We start from the raw sequence: 24,023 nt of genomic DNA on the forward strand, positions 1-24,023 counted from the left end.
GGTGTGCACAGAGCAGAACAGAAAAGGAGCTAAGGAAAAAGGAGAACACAAGAGGGTAGCAGAGGGCAACAAATAAGAACCTAGAAACTGAAAACAGAACCAAGACTAAGATATTAACTGAGAAAACAACCAAAGAACACAATAAACTCAGAATTAACCCACTGAAACTAGAAAACAATGAGCAAAGCAAAACTGGATACTCAAAAGAAAAACATAACAGAAACAGAAACCTGACAGCCCCAGATTGTGACACTTTTTTTTTTCTACTTTTATCATCATGTAAAACACAAACTTGTTCTCAGCTAAAACAAAACAAAAAACAAGACATATTACACTGCATTCAAATAGAGAACAGTAAATGTCATTGTGTCAACATCACATTTTACTTAGAGTCCACCAAACCTGCTGGCATTAATATGTTTTCATCTCTTTAGGTTTCTGTGCAAAACCATCTATTTTTCTGTGGAGTAGATCAACTTTACCAGACATCTCAGTATTGTAACTTTAGTTCAGTATTACTAATAAAGGTTTCAATACTAAAAGTTTTTTTTCAGTTTCTCTACATCCTCTATTCTCATGAAGACTACACTTGGTTTTCATAAAAATATGCACATACCTGCAGTGGCAGCACCAAGGGAGGCCAGAGGCTTCTGCCATATTAATTTACAAGACATGTAACTCACAACTTTCACTCTGCTAATTCAAAAATGTATAACTTTTGTGTTGAAAAAAATAATATTAAGTTTATTTATATAGAACAAATTCACAACAAATGTAATCACATCCTCCTTTACAGAAAAAAAACAAATCCATTTTAATCCTGATTCAGTTAAAATCAATCCATTAAATTTAAGTAGCATTTCAGATACAGCTACATTTTACTCAGTTCAATACAAGTTACAATACTGATAATGAAATACTAATTTATGGCAGTTGGAGAAGATTTATGTAGCTGTTTGCATTGACCTATTTACTTTGCAGTACATACTTATCCTGAAGAAACTCACAAGACGCTAACCCTCCTAAACAAATAACCTGTTTATAAAGAAATGGACTTAAGGCAAAAACATACGTTTTTCTCTTTCTCACATGATTGTAAAAACAAAACAATCTCAATCTGCTTCTGCAACTTTGGTTTCTTGCAGTTTGTTTTTGACGCATATTCAGGCCACATTTTTTTCTTTTGTGGTTTCTGATGAATATGGAGATTGTGTGCTGCAGTGTTAAATATAACTATATGATGACATGTTTGGAATCCTGTGGCAATAGGATTTATTATTGGAAAATTCAATTCGATTTAAATTCAGTCGAAGAGTGAGTGATGTGCCGGACAAAACAAATCACTTGGAAAGCAGAGTAAACATTTTTTTTTTTTGCAGAAAACATGAATATCTCCATTAACATGTTATCTAATTTATTTTTATAAATTGTCCTCTTTGTTGGACTATCTACTAGGTAGATTTTTATCTCACTTTTCTATTCTGTGTTTAACAGCATGTTTCTCTTATTTCCATTAGGAATGCCAGAGAAGGAACACATAAGCAACAGTTCATTTGTTTCAATGTCCAGCCATCCAAACAAGGTGCTTATTATGCTAGCAGAACTGTGTTACTGTGTTACTGTTCCTTCATCACTTGTAGTCACTACAGTAAACAGAACATTTTATTAAAGCAGCTTGAATAAAAAAATATTGTCATGTTTACTCTTTGTTAGTGAGTAAATTGCAGACAGCAGGCTTACGGTCCTAAAAATTACTACAAAATAGAGAAAGCTTACATGCAGTAAACAGCTCTTAAAATGAGAGGGGAAAAATATAGGCAATGAACAATGACAGTCAGTGAGCTTAAGTACTGAGGGCAGGGAGGAGAATGGCTTGGAGTGCAGGTAGACTAAGGGAGGGAGACTAAATAACATGAATGGTGCTGAACTCAAACTAATAAACCAAGGGTGAAAGCCTACCGGAGGTCTAAGAGAAATAATTTCAACTCTAGAGAGAACAGAATAAAACAATAACAAAATATGATAATGTGAATATTTCTTCCTGTATTGAATTATTGTATATAGTGGCGATAAAGGAATATTTAAACCCTCTTACCTCCCCCAACCCACTGGAAGGATCTGAATGCCCACCTTCACTTTAGTGCTTTGCTGATTTAAGCAGATCATCCACTTTGTATCGAGCATCCTCCTTTTGGATTGACAACTCCCCCTAGACACATTAAAACCGTTATTGAACACTGTAGGCTGATGTCACTGATTCTATAGCTGTTTAGGACAGGGGAGGGTCAACATTAAAATGTTGCCTTTTTATAGTCAGAAAACTGTGGCAGCCCTAGAAAATATTTAACATTGGGACATTGAGGCAGACTTAGAGACCCCTTTACAAAAGTTTGCTTGGGGCCTAAAATGTCTTAGTCCTCCCCCGGTAAAGTGTTACGTGAAAATGTAGAGTGGAGTCCTTTTGGAATAATGCAGCACTTCTCATGGAGTAGATTAACAACAGTAGGGGAGCCACTAAGTGTGGTATCACTGTCTTTGTCAGGGAAAAAAAAAAGGTTGTTTCTTAAAGTGGAATTTTTCAGACAAAAAAAAACTTTTTTTCCCCATATAAAGGTGGAAATGTTCTGAAAGTATCAATGTTAGAATATGCTGCTACACTAACATATATTAACAAGTGTAATTAGTTACCAGGTCTGGCTATTTTTCTTAAATTAGTGCATGTAGTTTTGAATCATGCAAACGAAAGAGTTCACAATTTTGAGATAATGCATATTGTTTTGCTTGAATGATTTTTATTTAGAAACCTCTCCATCTGTTAATAGATATAAATAAAAAATGGCAAAGTGGTTTTAAATTTAGTCCCAACATAAACAAGGTGACTGGAGTTTTTGTCTCCATCCTCAACAGTTCCTGTCCCACCTTTCCCCCGCACTCATTTCCTGCCTGATAACGTGGCACCACAACAGATTTATGGTGCCTGTTTTGTTTCAGAGAAGCAATCTAGTCACAGCACGACTGTTGAGTTATAGAAAAAAGCAGATACAGCTGTGATAGCTTTCATGCAGCTTTTAAGCAAATGCGATTTTAACTTGACAGAGACACATGTAGTAAACTCATTTGATGGAAAAACATGAGAGCCTGAATCAGCTTTATAAATGTATGAATTACATTGCTTTCTGAGGCATGTAGAAAGTGTTTTAAATGTCAGGATTCTACAGATCATCCCTGGGCCTTAGTGTAAGACAAAATAATAAGAGCTGTCCAGAACTTACAACAAAATTAGTAAATGTAGACATGGAAGCTCTAAGAGTGAGGGTTATCAGATGCGCATTAGCTGCTCAGCCTACAGAGGCAGGTTCCCTAGTTGGAGCGGAGCCCATATGTAAGTGGAATTTTCCTGACTATGTTTTTTGTTTCATCCATAAACCATGACTCCTCTTAAAAATTAGTTGAAAATATATTTCTTATTTAATTCTATTTTGCAGAAGTCCTTTCATGAAAGTCCTGCCAAACTTCAGAATAAAAGCCCATCTCAGGTAGAAACCTCAGGCACCTGTTGTGTGATGGAGCTCAGTCATGAAATATTTCTGTAGTATGAAACAAGATGATGTGCTTAAACTGTTCAGGTTCCCTCTGAGAAGATCCTGCGAGCGGGGAAGGTCCTCCGCAATGCCATCCTTTCCAGAGCGCCTCACATGATCCGGGACAGAAAGTACCATCTGAAGACCTACAGGTCAGTTAGTTTCTCTAACTCTGAGATTCTGTTAAAGTAGCTCAGAGACCTCCTATTCAGGGATCTAAAATAACCGTTGTGATCCAAGCCTCTCTATAATGTACACAGTGAAAACGGAATGCAACATTTTAATTAGAAAAAACGAAAATCTGACTCACTTTTCTCACAAGGTATGGCTTACCTATTGATTGACTTTATCGATCTGACAGTGGAGAAATTTACTCATTACATTCGCTCAAATAGTCAAAGAAGAAGAATGTGCCAAAGAAAGAAAAAGGTGCATGGGATACATACAGTATATACACAGTTAAGGGTTTAACTGCAATAAGATGATATAGCTGTCAAAACCACAACTTTGCGAATCCGCATTTTGTTTCCTCTCAGTGTGCTTTGGCCCTAAAAAAATCACTTCAGACCAAAGTTACACATCTGTTGATTGAAGGGAAGGCAAAATAATGATTTTAAGATCCAACAGTAGCTGCATTTAGAAATACTCTTGTTCACTTGGCTTAGACACTAATACACACAAAAACACATCACAACTCAAATTCAGAAAAATAAAAAAAGCAGTAATTGATTTAGTACATTTGCTATGTTGTTATGGTTTTTAGAGGACCTACATGGAAGCTGAGGTGGTTTCTTGCAGATTTAATAACCAGTGGTCGCAACTGAAGCATAAATCCAAAAATAACTGAACAAGAACACAGGAAGCAGAACAAAGGGGAACAAATGGGTTAAGGTGATAATGAATAGAGTCCAGCAAACGTAACTGAAGAGGAGGAGGAGTATATATGTCAAACAGAACAAAGCCTGGGGTAATAAACCAATTGGGAGCAGGTGTGGATAGAAGGATGCAAAATGCAAAAGGTGCAAATGTTTTAATGATAATTTGTAAAAATGAAAATATTGGACCCATTTTTTTATCTTTAAGATACATTTATATATTAAGTCTTGACAGCTATTCTTTAATTATCCTAGTGGAATAACTGTTTCCAATGCAAGTTAACATGCTAATTTGGCATGTTAAGCTGCATGTGGTGTATTTATATTATCTTTGTGGAGAGAGTACTCACTCTATTATTTTTATATGTTACATATAACCATCAGTTTATGCATTTCCATTAAAGAGTTGTTCCTCAGATAGATTAAAGACCTTTCCAGGGTTTTTCCTCTTCACCTGGAGACAGGTACCAGCAAACTCAAACATCCTCTACCCTAACGCTTATAATCAGGTATTGGTTGTCCAGCTCCAATCAGTTGAAGTGATCTTTAAAACTATTGTTTCAAATATCTCTCTGACTCTAAGCATACAATTATGGTGTTGGCCCAGGCGCACCACAGTGGCAGCCCACTGCTCCTCAAGGGGATGGGTTAAATGCAGAGGTAAATTTCTCCAGTGTGAGATCAATAAAGTAGATGAAAACATTTCTACAGAATAATTATTTTCTATTAGACATTGTTGAGACAAAGATAATGATAATACAAGCTTGTGATTAACATATTAGATTTGTTTTAACCTTAATTAAAACTAACCCTTATCTGTTTTTTTTCCACCTGAGTTTGATAAAAACATATTGATTTCATTTTTTTAAGGAGCAAGAAAATCTTAAGTAAATCGTGGTCAGACAGTCAAATAAAAGGAATTACCCAAATTTAAAGACAATAAAGGACATAGACAATTCTATAATTTCTGAGCCTCTGTATTAATTTTCTCCAGGCAATGCTGTGTCGGGACAGAGCTGGTCGACTGGCAGATGCTGCAGAGCTCTTGTGTCCACTCCCGCCTCCAGGCTGTGGGCATGTGGCAGGTGCTGCTGGAGGAAGGTGTCCTTAACCATGGTTAGACCCTGTGTGACATCTGCCTGAACATGTGACACAATCACAGCAGCTTTTTGGAGTCCCACCTGCTTTTATGTTTCACAGTGGACGGAGAGACAAGCTTCCAGGACAAGTACCTGTTCTACCGCTTCCTGGACGATGAGCAGGAGGATGCTTTGATACCCAGTGATGATGACATGAGGGAGAGCGAGGGGGAGCTGCAGGACACTCTGCTCTTCCTCTCACAGATTGGACCAGATGCTCTTATGAGGATGATCTTAAGGAAACCGTAGGGCTCTAACATCATAACTACAGAAAAGCAAATCAGTGAAATAGATTTTTGGTTATTTATTCTACTTCCTAATTTTCAGACCTTCTGAAAGATCACCGGATGACTTAGAGATCATTTATGAAGAACTACTTCATATAAAGGCCTTATCACACCTATCAACAACTGTGAGTTTACTAGGTTTTCTGTCTACTAACTAGTGGATCTTATCACTAAATGTATCAATAACATTCAGTCTTCTGAGCTTTAATTAGATTTTTCTGTTGCTTTTTTTGGGGAAGAAGAAATGTAGGAATATAATTAGAACAATACATGTCCACCTGTGTGAAGTGCTTTCCAAAACTGTTCACATATGTAAAACATTTTGTTTACATTTTCTTACCATCTCAGACTTTAATCTAAATTTTGCATTATTTTTGTTTCAAATCATTTCAAATATGTTTTTTGTAATCAGCACACTTTAGAAAAAAAAAAAACATTTTCTTTGGTCAGATGAAAAATCCTTCATGTTTATATGGTACATGGGTTATAGTGGCCTAGTCAAAGTTTCAGATCCATCTGCAGGGACGCAAGAGGTCTATACCCGAAGTCCAAAACAAACTTTTAAACAATTTTTTGTGTGCTTAGTTGCTTTATCTGAGCCAATGTAAATAGGCACATAATACAAAATACATACAGAGCCAGAGTAAAGAAAGAAAAATAGCAATTTAACAATCATCAACTTGGTGTATATGGTCTTTAAGATCTATGCTATTCTACAAACATTTGTCACAGCAAATAAACACTGTCATGTCATTGTGGACTGTTCCACCAGTCAGCTTTTAACTAACCCTGCCTCCAAGCACTCTTACTTTAGACTAAATATGGCTTTGGAAACACTGAGGTGAAATACATACAGTATTGCACATATGCTTCAGTTACAATATATTCTGTAACACTGTGCTATCATTAGCTTAGGAGCTTTGAGACATCCAGCATGGCCTGGAGATATGGCAGTCCCCTGTGACTGCAGAAATTTCGACAAAAATCTTTAAAAATGTTAACAAAAGCTCTTTATTCAGTCTGATGGAACTGGAGCAATTTTAAAGAGTAATGGGAAAATATTAGTTTGTAGATGTGAAAATCTGGTTGACCCAAAGCCTGGAAGACCTGCAGTTATGATGGTTGCAAAAAGTGGCTTTACAAATTATTGACTCAGGAAACCTGAATGCAGATGCTTGCAACACTTTTTACATTATTTATTTTGTAAAAAAACAACAAAAAAACAATAATGCATGTTTGACTAAATGTGCTAAAATTACTAAGTTTGAAACACTCTATTTGCAACAGCTGGACTTTTACCCTTAGTTTTAAAAATCCTATAAATATTATCACTTGTTTTCATGTTTGATATGGGCTTCTCTCTCTAAAAACGTTTTCTCCTACTTTGGCAGGTGAAGAGGGAGCTAGCTGGAGTTCTTATCTTTGAGTCCCATGAGAGAGCAGGGACAGTGTGTGAGTAAATATCGACTATTTAGAAACCATCTAATAATAAATCTGGCAAATTTTGGAAAGAACCTCCAAATCATGTGAACCAGAGTTTGTCTTTTGGCAGTGTTCCACCAAGGAGAGGAGGGCACATCTTGGTACATCATTTTAAAAGGCTCAGTGAATGTCGTCATCTATGGAAAAGTATGTTATTTAACCTTTAAATTAAAATATGAAGAAAATCAGGTAATGACTCTATCTTAAATTGAAGTAACAGTCACCGACCAGTGTGTTGTGTTACACAGGGTGTTGTCTGCACTCTTCATGAAGGAGATGACTTTGGGAAGCTGGCACTGGTCAATGACGCCCCCAGAGCTGCCTCCATTGTCCTTCGAGAGGACAACTGTCATTTCCTGAGAGTGGACAAGGAGGATTTCAACAGGATTTTGAGGGTGAGTTTAAGAGCAGCATCTTGTGATGCTGTAAGAATACCAGTTAAACACACTACTGTCCCCTGCTGGCAGATATAAAGTAATGCAGCCAGATGTGTTCCTTTTAGTTGATTTTCACTTATTTATTTTTTTGCTGATTACAGATTTGAATTAATCAGCTAAAAGGACATTTTTTATTACATTACAATGATAAAAGCTTAACATTCCACAAATGTAAAATATATTTAAAAATATGAGATCAGTAAAAATGTTTCTGATGCCCTAAAGGGGTTAAAGAATAAAAAATAGGAGCTTGTTGATGAATGTTTTCTCGGTGTTAAATGATCCAACTTACAAGGTTCATAGTTGGACTTAAAAATCCTGGATGAATGTAAAGTTTTGCTAATGTGATAAGAATTAAGAATATGGAGTTTCCCACATACTGTAAATTCTCACTCTTTTCACCAATGATAATAATGGTGGATTTCTAGACAACAGGTCTTTGTCTGGTACTTGATGTAATTTATCTTTATTTGTTTTTTATTTGTTTTTTGACATACCAATTTGGCCAAAACTTTTTCGCAATGTTTTCCTTGTCTTTATAAGGTTAACCACATTTGTTCATGAATTAAATGAAAAAAAAAATGAGAAAAAAAGAAAGAACCAAAAGATAAGTAATTAAAACACATTTTTAAGGACTGAATTTTAAAGCTAGAAGAGAACCCACACATAAACTTAGCTCTTCATAATAATAATAATAAAAAATATATATATTTTTCCATTCATATTTTCTTGATTGTGACGATCTATATAGGATCTGTGTACGGTTTTAGAACTGGGGAAGTTTTGTGCTATAGATGCATAATAGAGGCATACAAAATGTGAAAACTATTCTTTAAAATATCCTATATTTAGATTATCCTGCCTGGCTTTGACACAGACTTAATTCGCCCAACATATACATTTCATAGTTAATACAAGTTGGGGTAAAATACAATAAACAAAAAATCTAATAAAAGGCTGTGAAATTTCTTGAAACATTTTTAAATTCTAGTTTTGGAAATATACATAAAAATTGAATAAAAGCAGAACTGAAAAAAACAAGCAAGGCCATTTACATTTATGGCTGATAAACACTTACCAACCATCAATGATTGCCGTTTGTTCATGCAGCCCCCTGATATAATGGGAGTCGTATCACTTAATAAAAGTCTACAAAATACTCAGTAAATACAGCTTTCCAAAACTTTCTATAACATGTTCAACCTGTCTTAAACACTAGTATTTCAAGTCTTTAACTGAATAAATCCCTAATATTCTCTATGTGTGTTTTCATTCATCACGAAGGATGTTGAGGCCAACACTGTGCGTCTAAAGGAGCACGGTCAAGATGTTCTGGTGCTTGAGAAGAGTCTCAGCAGCAGCCGAAACTCTGTTCACGGATCCTCTGCAGCTCACCACAAGTAAACTAACTCACCAACCACCTCAAAAAACACGTTTTACTTAGTTGTACACTCAGACAGTGAGGTCGGATTCCCATTACAGACATTTACTGATTATATCAACAATGAACAGAAAGTTGAATTAATTAATTCTATTTATATGCTTGAAATCAATGCAGCTTTAAAGTGCAGTCATATAAAAAAAAAAAAACATTTCAGTTTATTTTATTATTGTATTGTATTATTTTACACCAAACTAACTCAAACCACTAAACGGCCTTATTTGTTTCAACTTGATCTGTGGAGTCAGTGTGAAGTAGCTATAGCTGCATCAGCAGCAAGTGTTGCTTCCTAATAGAGGCATCTGTCACGGCCCCACGATGGCTGAAATACACAGAGACACATTAATGGTAATGATGGCCTGGCTCTTGGGGGTAAAAGAAGGCTTGGCAAGTCACAATTACTTGTTCAGGGTTGCCCTCTAATCAACTCCGCTCTTGACACACAAGAGTGTCAGTACTGCCCCATGAGAAGGGAAGACATGTCCCTGCTTTTGTATCTTCCTTCCCTCTTGTCACGCTGTTATCAAGTAATAAAAACAACCAAGTCTGGGTTGTGTTCGTTCTCCTTCACGTGGAAGCAGCCCCTGCATTTCCCTCTTTTTTTTTTTTTTTTATAAATGTATTTATTAGAATTTCCTCCTGGCTCTTATCTGATCCTCCTCTTCATGTTCAGGAACACTGATTGTAAATAGGATTGCTATCAAATGAAGCAATCACAGGCTCACGCTGAAGGGAGAGAAATCAGCTGAGGACCTGTAGCCGCGCCACTTTGGATTAAGAGTCTGTTTATCTTGATTAGTGAAGGGTATACAGTATGTGTGTTTTTTTTTTTGTTCTGTGTCACTCCAGATACAACATAATTTCCGGGACACCAGAGAAGATTTTGGAGCACCTTCTCGAAATGATGCGTTTGGATTCTCAGTTCACCGAGTCAGGTGCTGCCCATCGTATGAAACACAGAGTTTCACATTATTAATTTACATTACCTTAATCTTTCTCAGATTTTCTGACATTACTAACACAAACTGGATTGTGTAGCAAAAGTATGTTGCAGCTTTAACAGATTCATATTTCAACATTTTCTTTGGAAGTTATGTCTAAGTGTTGTGTGAATTTGTGTTCATTCCTCCAGTTATTTCACTGTAGACTTTTTGTTTTCGCTGCAGTTTGACCTGCAGGTCTTGGGCAGAGATTTTCATTCTTACTTCTTTGCACAATAGCTTTGACACATTTAAGTTTAATAGAACTAGTTTGTAAACATCAGTTGTTAAGTTTTACCACTGTTTCTTGGATTTACATCTGGCCATGTTTATACATGGATATTCTTTGGTTTTATGTTTTTAGGGCTGCTGGTCAGTTGCATGCTAAACCTGCATCCTGAACTGACGTCTTTTGAAGCATTAAACTTTTGTTTCTTGACCTTGCTGAGGAACTCTGGCTTCCCTGTGTTTCGTCTATCAGGCTGTGTTGGTTTTTCCAACATAATGATCACTTCTAAGCAGAAATGTTCAGTTTCGGTCTCACCTGAGACGAGCCTCATCTTCTACATGTTTTGTGTGTCTGCCTGGTTTGGGAAGCTTGTGGCATCTCTGACCTATCTTACCATGAAGATTGCAGATATAGTATGCAAAAATACCATCACCAACTGTGAATGACCTTTTCCAGAGTTACCGCTGGTCTCATGGTTTCTTATTTGATAAGCATGCTCCTCTCCTGACTGACCGTTTAGGAAAGAGCATTAGAAACATGGCTATGTTGTGGTAAACTGAGATTTCCAAGGTTGGTTTGTGATCTAACCCTTAACACGTTTACAATTTTCTCCCTGAGCTGTCTGCTGTGTTTCTTTTTCTTTATGATGTTGTTTGTTCACCAAAGTTCTCTAACAAGCCCCACAGGTCAGCTGGATGTACGCTCAGATTAAATAACTTAAAGGTAAAGTGGAGGATTTGCAAACAGCAACTTTTAAATTGAGCGTTCACGAAGAGAAATGTGCTCGTGCATGCTCTCGCATGCATTTAACAGGCATTCCCTCTCGGGAGGGGGGTACAGTGTTTTGCATGTGCATTATTTGTATTTTTTTTTTAAGTGGAGAGGGCGGGTCTTTTCAAAAATTTGCAAAAATCCTTCACTATACCTTTAAGTAGCCTACCAGTTAAGGTCACTCTGAATACAGTTGTTTTAACTGGTTTTCATTTGGGGGGTATGGAAGTAAGGGAGCTGAATGCAAACACACCTAGCCGTTTTAGATGTGCTGTGTGTTCGTTCTCTCTGGCTCCACATTTGTGGTCTGCTCTGCACTGACCCGTTTGTTCTGGTCTATAATTAGCTCCACATCACAGTGCTGATCTAATTAACACCATGTATGAGGACACATATGGAGGGGACAGAGCAGCCATGTGTTTGAAGGTGTATTTGATGTGCTATTAACCCAATCTTTTTTATGCTATTCATCTCAGATTCAGCCTTAGATGACTTTGTGCTTACGCACTGCGTTTTCATCCCCAACAGTCAGCTATGTCCGGTGCTAAGAGACCAATATCCTTTTGCCCCAAGCTTTCTGGACATGAGGAAAAGGCATCCCCAAGTGAAACTCATCAGAAGTGTAACAGGTTTTACTGTAGTTGTGTTTCTCTTTAACGGCCTTGCAGCTACCACGCTCAGGCCTCGCAGGGCTCTGAGCTGGAGAAGCTGGACTACACTCTGAACAACAAGCGGCGGGTGATCCGTCTGCTGATGAAATGGGCTAGCGTGCACGGAGAGCACCTGCAGCAGGAGGACATGGTCTTCCTGGAGGTCAGTCGTAACAATTATTTAACTGACTTAGTTAGTTTATTATAAAAACAGGGGCACTTAAACAGCATATGTGACTCTATAATATATGCTGTTGAGGATAACAAATGCAACTTTTTTTATAAAGAGCTTAGAAGTATCTATATTAAAAATGATGAGGTTAACATCCCCGATTTAAAACATTTGGATTGTTTCAACATTCAGGTACTATTACAGATTTAGATCTTGGACCTGCATTTTAATTGCACCATCTCCCAAAACAAACAAAACAAAACATCAATTTATGCATTTTTTATATGTCATCTTGCAAAAATTTCCTCATTCTGTTCTAGCTAAAAACCTCATCATTTTTAAACCTTTGCACTTAAAAACTGTTGTGTTGTACAGGAGTTTGTCCTGGCTGTATCAGAGGATGCCAAAGTGCTTCCAGACCTCAGGGATCAGCTTACAGAGCTGGAAAGAATAACAAAAAGCAGGTTAGTTTGCATTATGTATTATAAATTCTATATAATATTTTGTTTCCCATTAGTAAACAATAAGGCACAGATCAAACTGCTCTTCCTGATTCTCCTTTAGTGCAGAAGATGCCAGATCCGCACAGAGAAAGGTAAAAAAAATCTCACATTTTTATGCAGAAATTTGCTCATTTTGCTCTGTTGTAAAGATCATTCCTGTTGCAGCACAAAGTCCTTCTGCAGCATTTCAGTTTGGGAGACGAGAAGCCTCAGAGACGGCAGCCAATCAAGGGAGATGATGAAAGTGAGTGCTGATGAGCAGTGTGCAGTGATGGTAGAAAATAAAGGATGCTACTTTCACTTTCAACGTTTTAGGACACAATAAAAAAAACAAAAACAACAGGTTCTTAATTATGTGTTTTAATCCATTAGATTTGCACAAAGTATAAAAAATTCTGTCATCATTGTTTCCCCAAAATCTAGACAAATTTGGAACAAGCAGCAGTACAGTAACCACTGAGTGCAGTTGAAGTGATGTGCTTGATTAGCTAATTTTTACCTGATGCAACCAGCTCTATAGAAGCAAAGCAATAGAAGCAGTCTTGGTTATAGAAGCAAGGGATTCATAGCATAAAAGACACAATATTTATGCAAACCAATGTGAGGAAGTCCATCAGAAAATGGCTTCTAATAAGTAATACCTCCCAAAGGTGATTTTAGAAGCTTCCAAATGCTAGGATGACCTTTTATATTGAACAAATAATAACAGCATAGAATCTGCTATCAATTTACTACATTTTATTTGAAGGTATCACGGGTTAGGAGGCTTAATGCAATCCCTCTCTGGTGTATCTGTAGCATCTTAGATTCTATTGATCCTTTACAGAGCTTGAATCCTGTTTTATATCTAATTTTTTCTATCTCTTCCAACTTTTCCATGCAGTACTGTTCAAAGTGTTCTGCTGTGACCACACCTACACCACCATCAGGGTCTCTGTGGCGTCCTCGGTCGGGGAGGTCCTGGAAGCTGTGGCGGACAAGCTGGGGTCAGCAGAGGATCTGATCCTGGTGGGCCTCAGTTCAGCCGGAGGTGAGAGAGGCAGAAGCAACAGCTGGACATGACAAGGAAATTGCTGGAATGAAATACCAGGATCACAGATATGATGATAAATTTTCTTTCCTTATCGATTCCTTATGACTTTAATTAAACCTTCAGTAGATCCTATAGTGTGGCCTTTTGCATTTGTAATCAATGTGATAATTCATATGCTGTTTATTTAAATTGACCTTAAGGAATTGTTTAGATGGCTTTTAAATTCTGTTTGACTTTTTTAAAGTATGTTTTCATATTTTTGTTAAACATTTACCAAACAATATTGAAAATAAAAGTAATCGGTTTGATTGCTGTTCTCTTAGAAGTTTATTTAAAAAAAGAAAATTACCCACAAGAGTCTACAGGCTTTTCTTAAAGCCATTTTCCTGTTTATAGTTAGAAATCTGGATTTAAAAATATATGAATATATGAAAATATTGCTGGAGGCTTCTTAGTCTCATCATGTTTAAATGCATTAGCATGACTAAATCTTTTGATTATTAAACAATTCTTTTAAGTCAGCTTTCAAACAATTAAATGTATTACAATTAAAGGTATATATATATTTTTTCCTGTTTTGCCATTATTTTCAGACTTTTGGTGTTGTTAAATACCCAAATAGATTAATTTTACAGAGAATAACACATCATTGTAATGAAAGCTTCTTCTTTTTTTCTTTCATATACTTTCAAAACTTTGAATAACTTAATTTTTAATAATTTCTTCTTGGCAGAGAAAGTTGTCTTCAAGCCAAACGATGTCTCTGTCTTCTCCACGTTGAGCATAAATGGACGACTCTTTGCCTGTCAGAGGGACCAGCTGGATGTGTTGGTGTGTTGACTCAACCAAAGGGATCTTATCATGATAACGTCTACAGTCTGCTGCATTATCACACTTCCTCCATCAATGTTATTAAATAGCCTGAGTTTATTAATAAACACATTTTTTCTTTGCTTTTTAAAAACAATTATATTCAAATCTCTTTATGAAAGTGTCAATTCACTGTCTTTTATATACTTGATGCCTTCATTGGTTTTAAAAGGAAATAATATTGCCTTGAGGTAATTATAATTATTAAATCCAGTCCATCTGTGTGTGTTTTTAACCTCTTAGTGGTCTGCATCAGCTAAAACCTATTGTGTCCTTAAGCCTCACAGATTCACATGGCTTTAATAATATCAGGTGTGAGGACAGTGGCTCCTGTGAACGAGGGTTGAAGACCTTTTAAGCTATTAGACAAGTGAAATTAAGATAAGGTCCAAATATATTAGGAACTCTGTGGAAAGACTTAAAGATGCGGTTAAGGAACGTTCTCTATACATGCTGAGTTGTGATGTTTTGCAGAACATTTTCAGTCTCTTTTGATGGTTAAATCTAGAAATGACTTGCAGAGGGATTTGCTGTAGACAAGTTCTAAGAACACACTCGCTCTTGTACTTTTAGCCATTACACTTTTAAATTTTATGTAGGGTGGCTGGTGTGTTTCATTTTTATTTTATGTTTTTAAGATTTTTGCTGTCTTTCTATGTTTTTTTTTTATTGTTTTCTTATTAATGTTGGTCCTTAAGCTCACTGTCACATTTTTTTCTTTTTTTATTAATCTTTTTTTATGTGTTTGTTTATTTTTGTTTGTTTGTCTCGTGTACTGTTCAAATGAATTGACCCCGTTGGAATTAATAAAGTGGACTAATTGTGAGGCTTTTTACAATGGAAAAAACTTAAACCGTCAATTATGCACCGTTCCCCTCCCCCTTACTGCAACATGTTCTTTGGTTTATCTTATAAAATCGTAACATAATCCGTTACAATCTGGTTAAATAGTTAAAAGAGACATGGATAATTTGAGAGTTTAATCTGATCTTCTGCGCCTCCTAGATGCCTCTACCTGAACAGGAGGGTCCATCTGTGGGGTCGCTTGCCAATTTCGAGTTGATGAGCTCCAAAGACGTGGCCTACCACATGACTTTCTATGACTGGGAGCTTTTCCATTGTGTACATGAGGTATTTCAGAGTAATGCAGACCATTAGACATAACTGTTTAATTAAATTTGCATCTAATGCTGGTTTGTACTTTTTTATTTTAGTGGACCCTTTAAGACACTAAACCCAGAAGATAAGTCATTTTTTTGTTCTCTTCCAGTTGGAACTTATCTATCACACGTTTGGGAGACAGAACGTCAAGAAAACGACTGTGAACCTGGATCTCTTCCTGCAGAGATTTAATGAAATTCAGTTCTGGGTAATCACAGAGGTTTGTGTGTGTTCCCAGCTGAACAAAAGGGTTCAGCTCCTCAAGAAGTTTATCAAGATTGCTGCTCAGTATGTGGTTCTGTTTCCTCTAAGGAGTTAGCCAGTTTGCTGCTTACTAAAATGATTTAATATTTTAACCTACTTTTCATATCCTCTGTAAAGCTGTAAGGAGTACAAGAATCTAAATGCCTTCTTTGCCATCATTATGGGTTTGAGTAACCCGGCGGTGAGCAGACTCAGTCAGACCTGGGAGGTGAGTGACCGTCTGTTTGGTCAACTTCTAGCTTAGCAGCACCTTAACTTCCCTTCTTTTGTTAATGTTTGCAGAAACTTCCCAGCAAATTTAAGAAGTTTTTCGGAGAATTTGAAAACCTGATGGTAATCCTTTCCCATTTTCCCAGTGTTTTTCAAAAGTATTTACCGTCATGTTCTTGGTTCTGTTGTTCTTTACTTTGCTCCTTGTTTTCTAGTTTTATTGGTTTAATTCCAGTTTTGATGTAATTTCTAGATTTATGTTAGTTCTCATGTTTTTCTGTTCTCTGTTGCTCTTGTGTGTGTGTATGGGTGTGTGTGTGTGTGTGTGTGTGTGTGTGTTCCTTTCCCCTTGGCTCCCTCGTTGTCTCCTCTCACACCTGCTCCTTGTCAGCTCATTAGCCCTGCCTTTGTCTCTCTCTGCTATATATGCTCTCCCTCTGCTCTCACTCTTTGTTGGTTCCTTGTCTTTGCTGTCCTCCCATGCTGTTGTCCACCTACCTTGTCTCTCCCTGGCTCCTAGTGTTTGGTTTCCCCAGATGTCTCCATAGTTCTGGTTTGCTTTTCTTTATTAGTTGGATTTTTGCATCCCTGCCTTTGTTTACCTTTTTGATTAAATCCACAAGAAATCACCTCAGCCTCTCTGCCTCTGCATTTGGGTCTTTAACCATAACCAACCCTGACATTTACACCCATCAAACAATCTTAATTGTTTTTCTTTTGGGGTTTCATGCAACGGATTAATAAAAAAGTACAAGTTTGGAAAGAGGAAGGAAAACAATCACTAGTTAAAGTTTTTTAATAATGGAAATCTGTAAAGCCAACTTGTGATTTTAGATTTGTTTTCATCAGAGATGGCAAAAGTACTCACTTTCCGTACTTGAGTAAAAGTACAGATACTTGTGTTAAAAAATACTCTGGTAAAAGTGAAAGTACTGATTAAACTTCTTTACTCAAGTAAAAGTAACAAAGTACAGGCTTATAAATGTACTTAAAGTATAAAAGTAAAAGTAGAAACCACTTTTTTCATGCCGTTGCCTACATTTTAAATGGATGTCTGCCAATAGGACTAGATCTCCGTTGTGTTCATTTTCAATCATCTCGTCGTCCATACTACTATGCTAACGCCACCGCCACCAAGCTGCAATGATTTGCCGCAAATGAATACCGCCGAATCTGTCGATTCATCTTGTAGTGGTGCGTCAAATGCAACGTAGATTCCCATCCAATTAGATTGAATTTGGTATTGATGACGTGAAAAATAATAATGGTAACTCCATTGAAATGATTCAAAACTAAAGTAACGAGCCAATTTTTTAAAATTTAAGGTGTAGAAAGTACAGATATTTGTGTAAAAATGTAAGGAGTAGAAGTAAAAAGTCGCCATAAAAATAAGTAGTAAAGTTAAAATATCAGAAAAATCTACTTGAGTACAGTAACGAAGTATTTGTACTTTGTTACTTTCTATCTCTGGTTTTCATGTCATTCTATTGTAGCTATGGTTGTGTGTTTAGGTTCATCACCCTATTTCAAAGTGAGACTATGTCCCAGTCACACCTCTTTCATAGCCTCTGACAGGTTTTCTTCCAGAATTATTTTACCTCATCGGCACATTCCAGCCTATCTTCCCTGCTGGGGGAAAGCATTTTCCCAGCATGACTCTGACACCAGCAATCTCAACATGAAGATGGTTCTGTAATTGTTTTATACTGCACACAGTCTATTGCATGTAACCCAAAAAGATCAAATTTAGTCAAGTCTGATCAGTGTTTCTTCATCCATGTTTCCATTTATGGTGAATCAGAAACAGTTCTTATTTCGAGTTTCCTCTTTAAGCTCCGCATAGTACAGAAGTATGGAGTGCATGGCTTATAAATGTGGTGTGAACAGACTATCAGCCTTGAGCTGCTGCTCTCTGCAGCTCCTCAGTCTCTTCACAGGGGGATTGCCATGTCTTTGCAGTTTTCCATTTATGCCAAACTTTTTTCATGTTTAAACAATGTTCCCTTATTTACATTCAGATTTTTGATCTGAAAAACAGTCTTTGAATATTAACGTATATCCACTATTTGTAAATATAGAATACAGCCTTATTTAATAAATATAATTATGATTAACATGTGTAATGAACTAACCCTATAGACTAATTAGACCCAAACTGTTTTTTTTAACATCTTTATTTCTATGATGGTTTCTACTTACAGCTAATGAAAACACAACATTTAAGAATAGAATATTATATTTAACAATAAAAACACACATTTAAAGATAACAAATGGAGGCTAAATGAAAAGTATCTTCAATAACTGCTTTTATGTTGACAAACAAGCCTCTTCAGAATATATACTCTATTTTTCCGAAAATTTCTTTACATATTCATTTGGCTCAGCTCATATGAGAGGAGAGGAGCAGCTATAGAATACGAATAAAATAAAAATAAAAGAAATAAGCATAATAATCATGATCCTGTCAAGAATGTATAGAGGTTTGTAGGAACTGGAAGAGATTGGATTAAAGGCTGGAAAAACTTTATCCCTGGGTTTAACATATTCAAACCCAGGGATAAACATAACCTAAAGATAACTGTAACCACTAAATAAGAAAAGGCCAGACAAAAACCTTAGTTAAATTATAGGAAATAAATATAAAAAGGTTACTGAAACACCAAGAAAAACTTTAAACTAGGATATAAATCAAAACCAGGCAAATCTTAAATACAAACAGTAAAACAGTAATCGAAAACTAAAACCTTAAAAAACAAACATGAGCAAACATCCAAAACAGAAAACCATAAGATAATACAACTTAAAACAGGATAAAAGAAAACACAGAATAAAATTAATCTGAGAGTAACTGAAAAGCGCAAAGTAAAAACTTAAACTGAATAAAAGTCCAAAACAGTATAAAATGGCAGATCTCTGTTGCATATTGATGAGCCATCTTCCTGTCACTTGGTTTTACTGCTGAATTAATGAGATTTTGGTCTATCGATTCATAAAACTTTTTTTTGAAGGAAAACAAATACAGTCAAAAGTGAATTCTATAGGATTAAATATAAAAGCGTACTGAAATGTGCTTCTCCTGTTTGGTGCTCTATATGATGTTGATTAGAAATAGAATAGAATAGAATAGAATAGAATAGAATAGAAAATCCTTTATTGTCCCACAATAGGGAAATTGTGGCGTTACAGCAGCAAAACATTATAGCAGAAGTGGTCACATAAATGTGGACCTTCAAAAAAGTGTATAAAAATAACAGAATGAGTTAAGAAAATAAACAAATAAAATACTGTAATGTATAGTGTTTTTACAATATAAATACTGTGTATCTGGAGAATAATCAATATACAGCTGTGGTAATTTTTTTGAGTAATGGATATTTGACAATATCAGCAACACCAGAAATGTGTAAAAAAAAAAAATGACAGCAGCATGTTATTTAATTGACTAAGGTAGAAAATGTGCAAAAATCAGCCTCAATGTCACAACTTATTGAAGTTGTTGGGAACAGGGATGGTTATAAAGTCTTTCAGCTTCTGGGAGGAAGGATCTGTGATAACGCTACCTGGTGCATTTAGGATGCAGCAGTCTGTCAATGAAAGCACCAGATATTATTTTAAATACCTGACCCTTGCTCCTTGGCCTGAAGTCTGCAGTGTATTATCTAACAAACCTCTGAGGCCTTTGGAGAGCACCTAAATTTCTACTGAGAATGTCTTACATTTAATTATACTTAAGGCAACTTAGGTAAGATTTTTTTTTTTTTTTTTTTACCAGATTTAATTATAACGATTGGGGTAAACTGGCCTGAACACAAAAAATAACTTTTCAGATTTTTCTTCTTCATTAAATTCAGGGTTTTGAGAGCAGCTCATCAAATAATAAAACTTTTTGATCGTACATACAAATGCTGCCTGTGAGTGAAAAAAGTTAATCGTTTATCACTCTAAACATTTGATCACTATGATGAAACATAATAATGGCCATGACATGAATCTCAAGATAAAGCACAGTAACTGTAGTAGTAAATAACCTCCCCTGTACTTGTATAACACCTTTTCAAGTCAGGAGACTCTACATTCAGTCATTCATGCATTTATTCACACACTGATGGTGGAAAACTACACTGTAGCCACAGCTACCCTAGGGAAAAACTGACACAATATATAATTTGGCTTCCAATAAATTTATGTTTATCTTTAACACATAAAAACCTGAAAAGTTTATGGTTGTATTTTGACAAGTAGGAAAATTGCAGGAGTGTTTTTGCAATTGAAGTAATCAAGTAAAGATCTTAGGACAGTTTGAATGTTTCTACAGGATCCGTCCAGGAACCACCGGGCGTATCGCCTCACAGTTGCCAAACTGGACCCTCCCGTCATTCCCTTCATGCCGTTGATGATAAAAGGTCAGCCCCGTTGACCTGTCGGCTGTTCACTCTCATTGCAGTTTGATTACTTTGGGGTTGCACCTGTTTTCCAGCACCTTTAACTCTCGACAATTGTCCTCTTGTTTTCCTTTTATTTCCCACAGACATGACATTCACTCACGAGGGCAACAAAACATTTATCGACAATTTGGTCAATTTTGAGAAAATGGTAAGGCTCAGCAGGTGCAGATCATTGTCTGTCAATTGGTGTGAATTTCTTTCTCTTTTTTTTGTTTTCATGCAATTGCACACTGCTGACTGTTGTTTACTGTTTTACAGCGGATGATGGCTAAGACAGTGAAGACTATGAGATATTGCAGGAGTCAAACATTCAGTAAGTGCTATTGTTGAATTGTTGTTTTCGATATTTTTGATTTTTTCTTAGCCCTTTCGTCATTTTTAATCAAACCAGGCCCTGAATCCCCTCTGGCTGGGAAGCACCACCCGGACGTTTGGACCTATGTGCGTCAGCTCAGCGTGATCGACAACCAAAGGACCCTATCCCAGCTCTCTCACAGCCTTGAGCCCCGCAGGTCTTGAAAGCAGTCGGGGGCAGAAATGTTTAATTTCTGACGCTGCTGCACGACGGGATGCGGCACTCGTACTCGTATCATTTTTACTCCTGACTCAGGCAATCACATGGAGGACCTGATGAGGTGTCTGATAATGAGATATTGTTTCAGCGACGCCTTGAGCCTTTTATTACAGTCATTTGTGATTTTTCAACAACTGTAATTGTTGTGAGATGAAGTACCTCTTATATCGGTGTCATGCAGATATCATATCATATCCAACCCAAATAGGCATAGTAGATGAGGACTTCTGGTTGGTGGGGGTCTAATTTATTAGATCAATGTCTGCAATCTTGGATATAAACACAATTTAATGCTTTACTCTCAGTATTCCTGTATTTTTTTTTCTTTGTATTTTTATAAAAAACTTTTTTATTCCTGTTTAGGTTTGTTGTAAATTATGTACAGATATTTATTTCACTTTTAATTATTAATTCATCAAGCTTTTCCTTAAAAGCCTCAAACATGCGATATAAAAATAAAATATCAATGTATTTGTGTACTGTAATGCAGTTGGTGTCTGATGTTCTATTAGTATATTTTAGTCATAGCTTGTCAAATTAGCAAATTCCAACTTAAGTTGTGTGTAGTTTAAGGAATTATTGAAGTCTAAACATCTCACTGTCATCTCAGAACGTGTTTCTTGTGTTTTTATCATGTTTTGCTTTTTAAATATATTTGCCCATATCAGGCAAGAATTAAAAATAATAAATCTTTATATGTATTTAAACTATTAATGGTATTTTTCATCTGCCGTGGTTTTATTTCAAAAACATGTTCTCATGCAGCATGTGGTGTAGTAGCTGATAGAGCTGTCACCCTACAGGAAGAAGGTCAGGGGTCAGCTGAGGTCCTACCTGCATGGAGATTGCATTTTTTTTTACAGGACTGGTCAGCTGACAGCCTTGTCTGGAAACAGGACACAATAATCTTTGATGGGGCCCCAAACCATAGAAGTCTGTGACACATCCAAAATTAACATATTTAACATTTCAAGTTGATTCTTTCAAACTTCTGATTCCATCTTCCAACAATCAAATAAATAAATATTCATTTTTTTTTCACATTTTTTACTTTCTGCTCATGTGAACTTAGTAAATTTATTGTATCTCACCATGATGAATTATGACCAACATGATGAATTATTTATAATGTAAGGACATAATAAATTATTCATCATATAAGTAGGAATTTGTTCTGTCAGAAGCAGAATTTAAATATCAGAAAATGAGTTTGAATTGCCCTTATGCAATATTTAAAATTAAATGTATTGGTTTGAAAGTGGATTTCATTAGAATTATACTGTATTTAATAATTGTGAACCTGAATGAAAACTGCATTTTATTATTTAAAACTGAAACTATTTTAGGATTGAAAATTAACTTTTATTAAAAATATCATCAAAGAGAAAGTGACTGGAACAACGTATTCGAGTGCAAATGAATTATAATTTTGATGTGAGACCAAACATTTTTTTGTCATATTTTTATTTAGTTGTTTTATTCTGCTTTAATATTCTGACTCACTGTGGTTGATAGCAGGGGTCTCTTTCATTTAGATTAATCTAAACATTTGTTTCAAAAAGCTACATTAGCTTTTGCCTTGTCACAGATATGTATTTTTGTTATTTGAAATATCAGACTTTTCACATAATTATATATTTCTGACTCATTTAAACAGTTGAACAAATCAGATGTTGTGATTACAAACTTTATAGACAAATTCTTACTTTGTTTAAGTTTTAATTTTTTTTTATATTACCCGGAATGTTATCCTTGTATGGAAGAGTATTAGGGCTACTCAAAAAATAAAAAAAATTAACTGATTTTTAAGTTTAATTTCAGTATACTATGAGAAAAAAAGTCAGAATTCTGACTTTAATCTTACAATTCTGACTGAATTCTGACAGCTAACAAATATGTTAGCATCAAGCTGTAGCCATGTCTGTTTTAGAGACTAAACTAGCTCTCTTGTTTTAATCACCTTTCTGCGCTTCCCTTAATAAAATAGCAACGGGGACCCCTCAGGCACGTAAAAAGTCACCTAATTCCTTCATTTTCATTTTTTTTTGTTGCGCTTTATTGGCAATTCCGTGTAACAATACAAAATTATTCAAACATCAAGCATAGATATACAACATTTGGTGAAAGTATAACTTTAAGAAAGACGAGACATAGAAGGTAAAGAAAAATAAATAAATAAATGAAATAAACAAATTAATAGATAAAATAAACATAAAATAATAATAGCTAGGGGTTTACATTCAGTTTACAGTTATTTACAAAATTGTATAATTTTATACCATTTTTCTTCTTCATAAATTTAAGTGATTGAAAATACAAATAATGTTCTTTGACATTTTCCACCAATGTGTCACTGGCCCTCTCAAACAACTCACTTCTTTGTCAGTGAAGTTAAGTGCTCCCACATCTCTTCTTTCATGGTGCCTATCTACATTAAGATCCACAATTCTGAAATTAAAGTCAGAATTCTGTGAAAAAAGTCAGTATTCTGAGATTAAAGTCAGAATACTAAGAAAAAATTCAGAATTCTTAGATTAAAGTAACAATCCTGAGATTAAAGTTAGACTTCTGAGAAAAAAGTTAGAATTCTGAGTTTAAAGTCAGAATCCTGAGATTAAAGTCAGAATTCTGACTTTTTCCCATATTAAACTGAAATATTATTTAAAAATCAATTAACTTTTTTTATTTTTTCACTGGCCCTAATCCTCTTCCGTATCCTTGAGTATAATCTTTGACCACTACTAAATTTACTATACAGCTGTTAACAGATGGAGAAGGTGGAAGGTTATCCCATGGTTCTCCTGCAGAGGGAGCTGATGTCATGGCTTTGCTCTCTGGAAAATGGGCTGTTCAGTCCGCAGTAATCGCTCTCTCTGCCCGGGTTGCGCAACAAGCAAGAAAAAAAAAAAAAAAAAAA

General features: G+C 35.7%; 1 protein-coding gene across 5 annotated transcripts in view; it reads left to right on the forward strand.

Moving 5' to 3' along the window:
• Nucleotides 1-21,820, forward strand: part of rapgef4a (Rap guanine nucleotide exchange factor 4a) — a 54,809-nt gene extending 32,989 nt beyond the window's left edge. For 3 of the 5 annotated variants that reach the window (XM_038306635.1, XM_038306636.1, XM_038306637.1), the window contains 26 exons: nt 1,518-1,582; nt 3,486-3,536; nt 3,627-3,733; nt 5,451-5,572; nt 5,657-5,840; nt 5,923-6,007; nt 7,274-7,334; nt 7,435-7,511; nt 7,613-7,759; nt 9,086-9,201; nt 10,092-10,177; nt 11,699-11,777; nt 11,891-12,035; nt 12,420-12,508; nt 12,609-12,639; nt 12,713-12,791; nt 13,431-13,577; nt 14,314-14,411; nt 15,456-15,581; nt 15,721-15,899; nt 15,993-16,083; nt 16,158-16,208; nt 20,403-20,490; nt 20,616-20,680; nt 20,791-20,845; nt 20,924-21,820. In XM_038306635.1, coding sequence (XP_038162563.1) covers nt 1,518-1,582; nt 3,486-3,536; nt 3,627-3,733; nt 5,451-5,572; nt 5,657-5,840; nt 5,923-6,007; nt 7,274-7,334; nt 7,435-7,511; nt 7,613-7,759; nt 9,086-9,201; nt 10,092-10,177; nt 11,699-11,777; nt 11,891-12,035; nt 12,420-12,508; nt 12,609-12,639; nt 12,713-12,791; nt 13,431-13,577; nt 14,314-14,411; nt 15,456-15,581; nt 15,721-15,899; nt 15,993-16,083; nt 16,158-16,208; nt 20,403-20,490; nt 20,616-20,680; nt 20,791-20,845; nt 20,924-21,051 — 2,552 coding nt within the window. In that variant the 3' untranslated portion in view covers nt 21,052-21,820. Of the gene's footprint in view, nt 1-1,517; nt 1,583-3,485; nt 3,537-3,626; nt 3,734-5,450; nt 5,573-5,656; nt 5,841-5,922; nt 6,008-7,273; nt 7,335-7,434; nt 7,512-7,612; nt 7,760-9,085; nt 9,202-10,091; nt 10,178-11,698; nt 11,778-11,890; nt 12,036-12,419; nt 12,509-12,608; nt 12,640-12,712; nt 12,792-13,430; nt 13,578-14,313; nt 14,412-15,455; nt 15,582-15,720; nt 15,900-15,992; nt 16,084-16,157; nt 16,209-20,402; nt 20,491-20,615; nt 20,681-20,790; nt 20,846-20,923 lie in introns of those variants that run through there. The other 2 variants (XM_038306638.1, XR_005282598.1) reach the window with 2 other exon arrangements.
• The last annotated feature ends 2,203 nt before the right edge of the window (nt 21,821-24,023 follow it).

This window comes from Cyprinodon tularosa, unplaced genomic scaffold, assembly GCF_016077235.1.
Source record: "Cyprinodon tularosa strain WSP-4 unplaced genomic scaffold, ASM1607723v1 ctg588, whole genome shotgun sequence".
Lineage (NCBI taxonomy): Eukaryota > Metazoa > Chordata > Actinopteri > Cyprinodontiformes > Cyprinodontidae > Cyprinodon > Cyprinodon tularosa.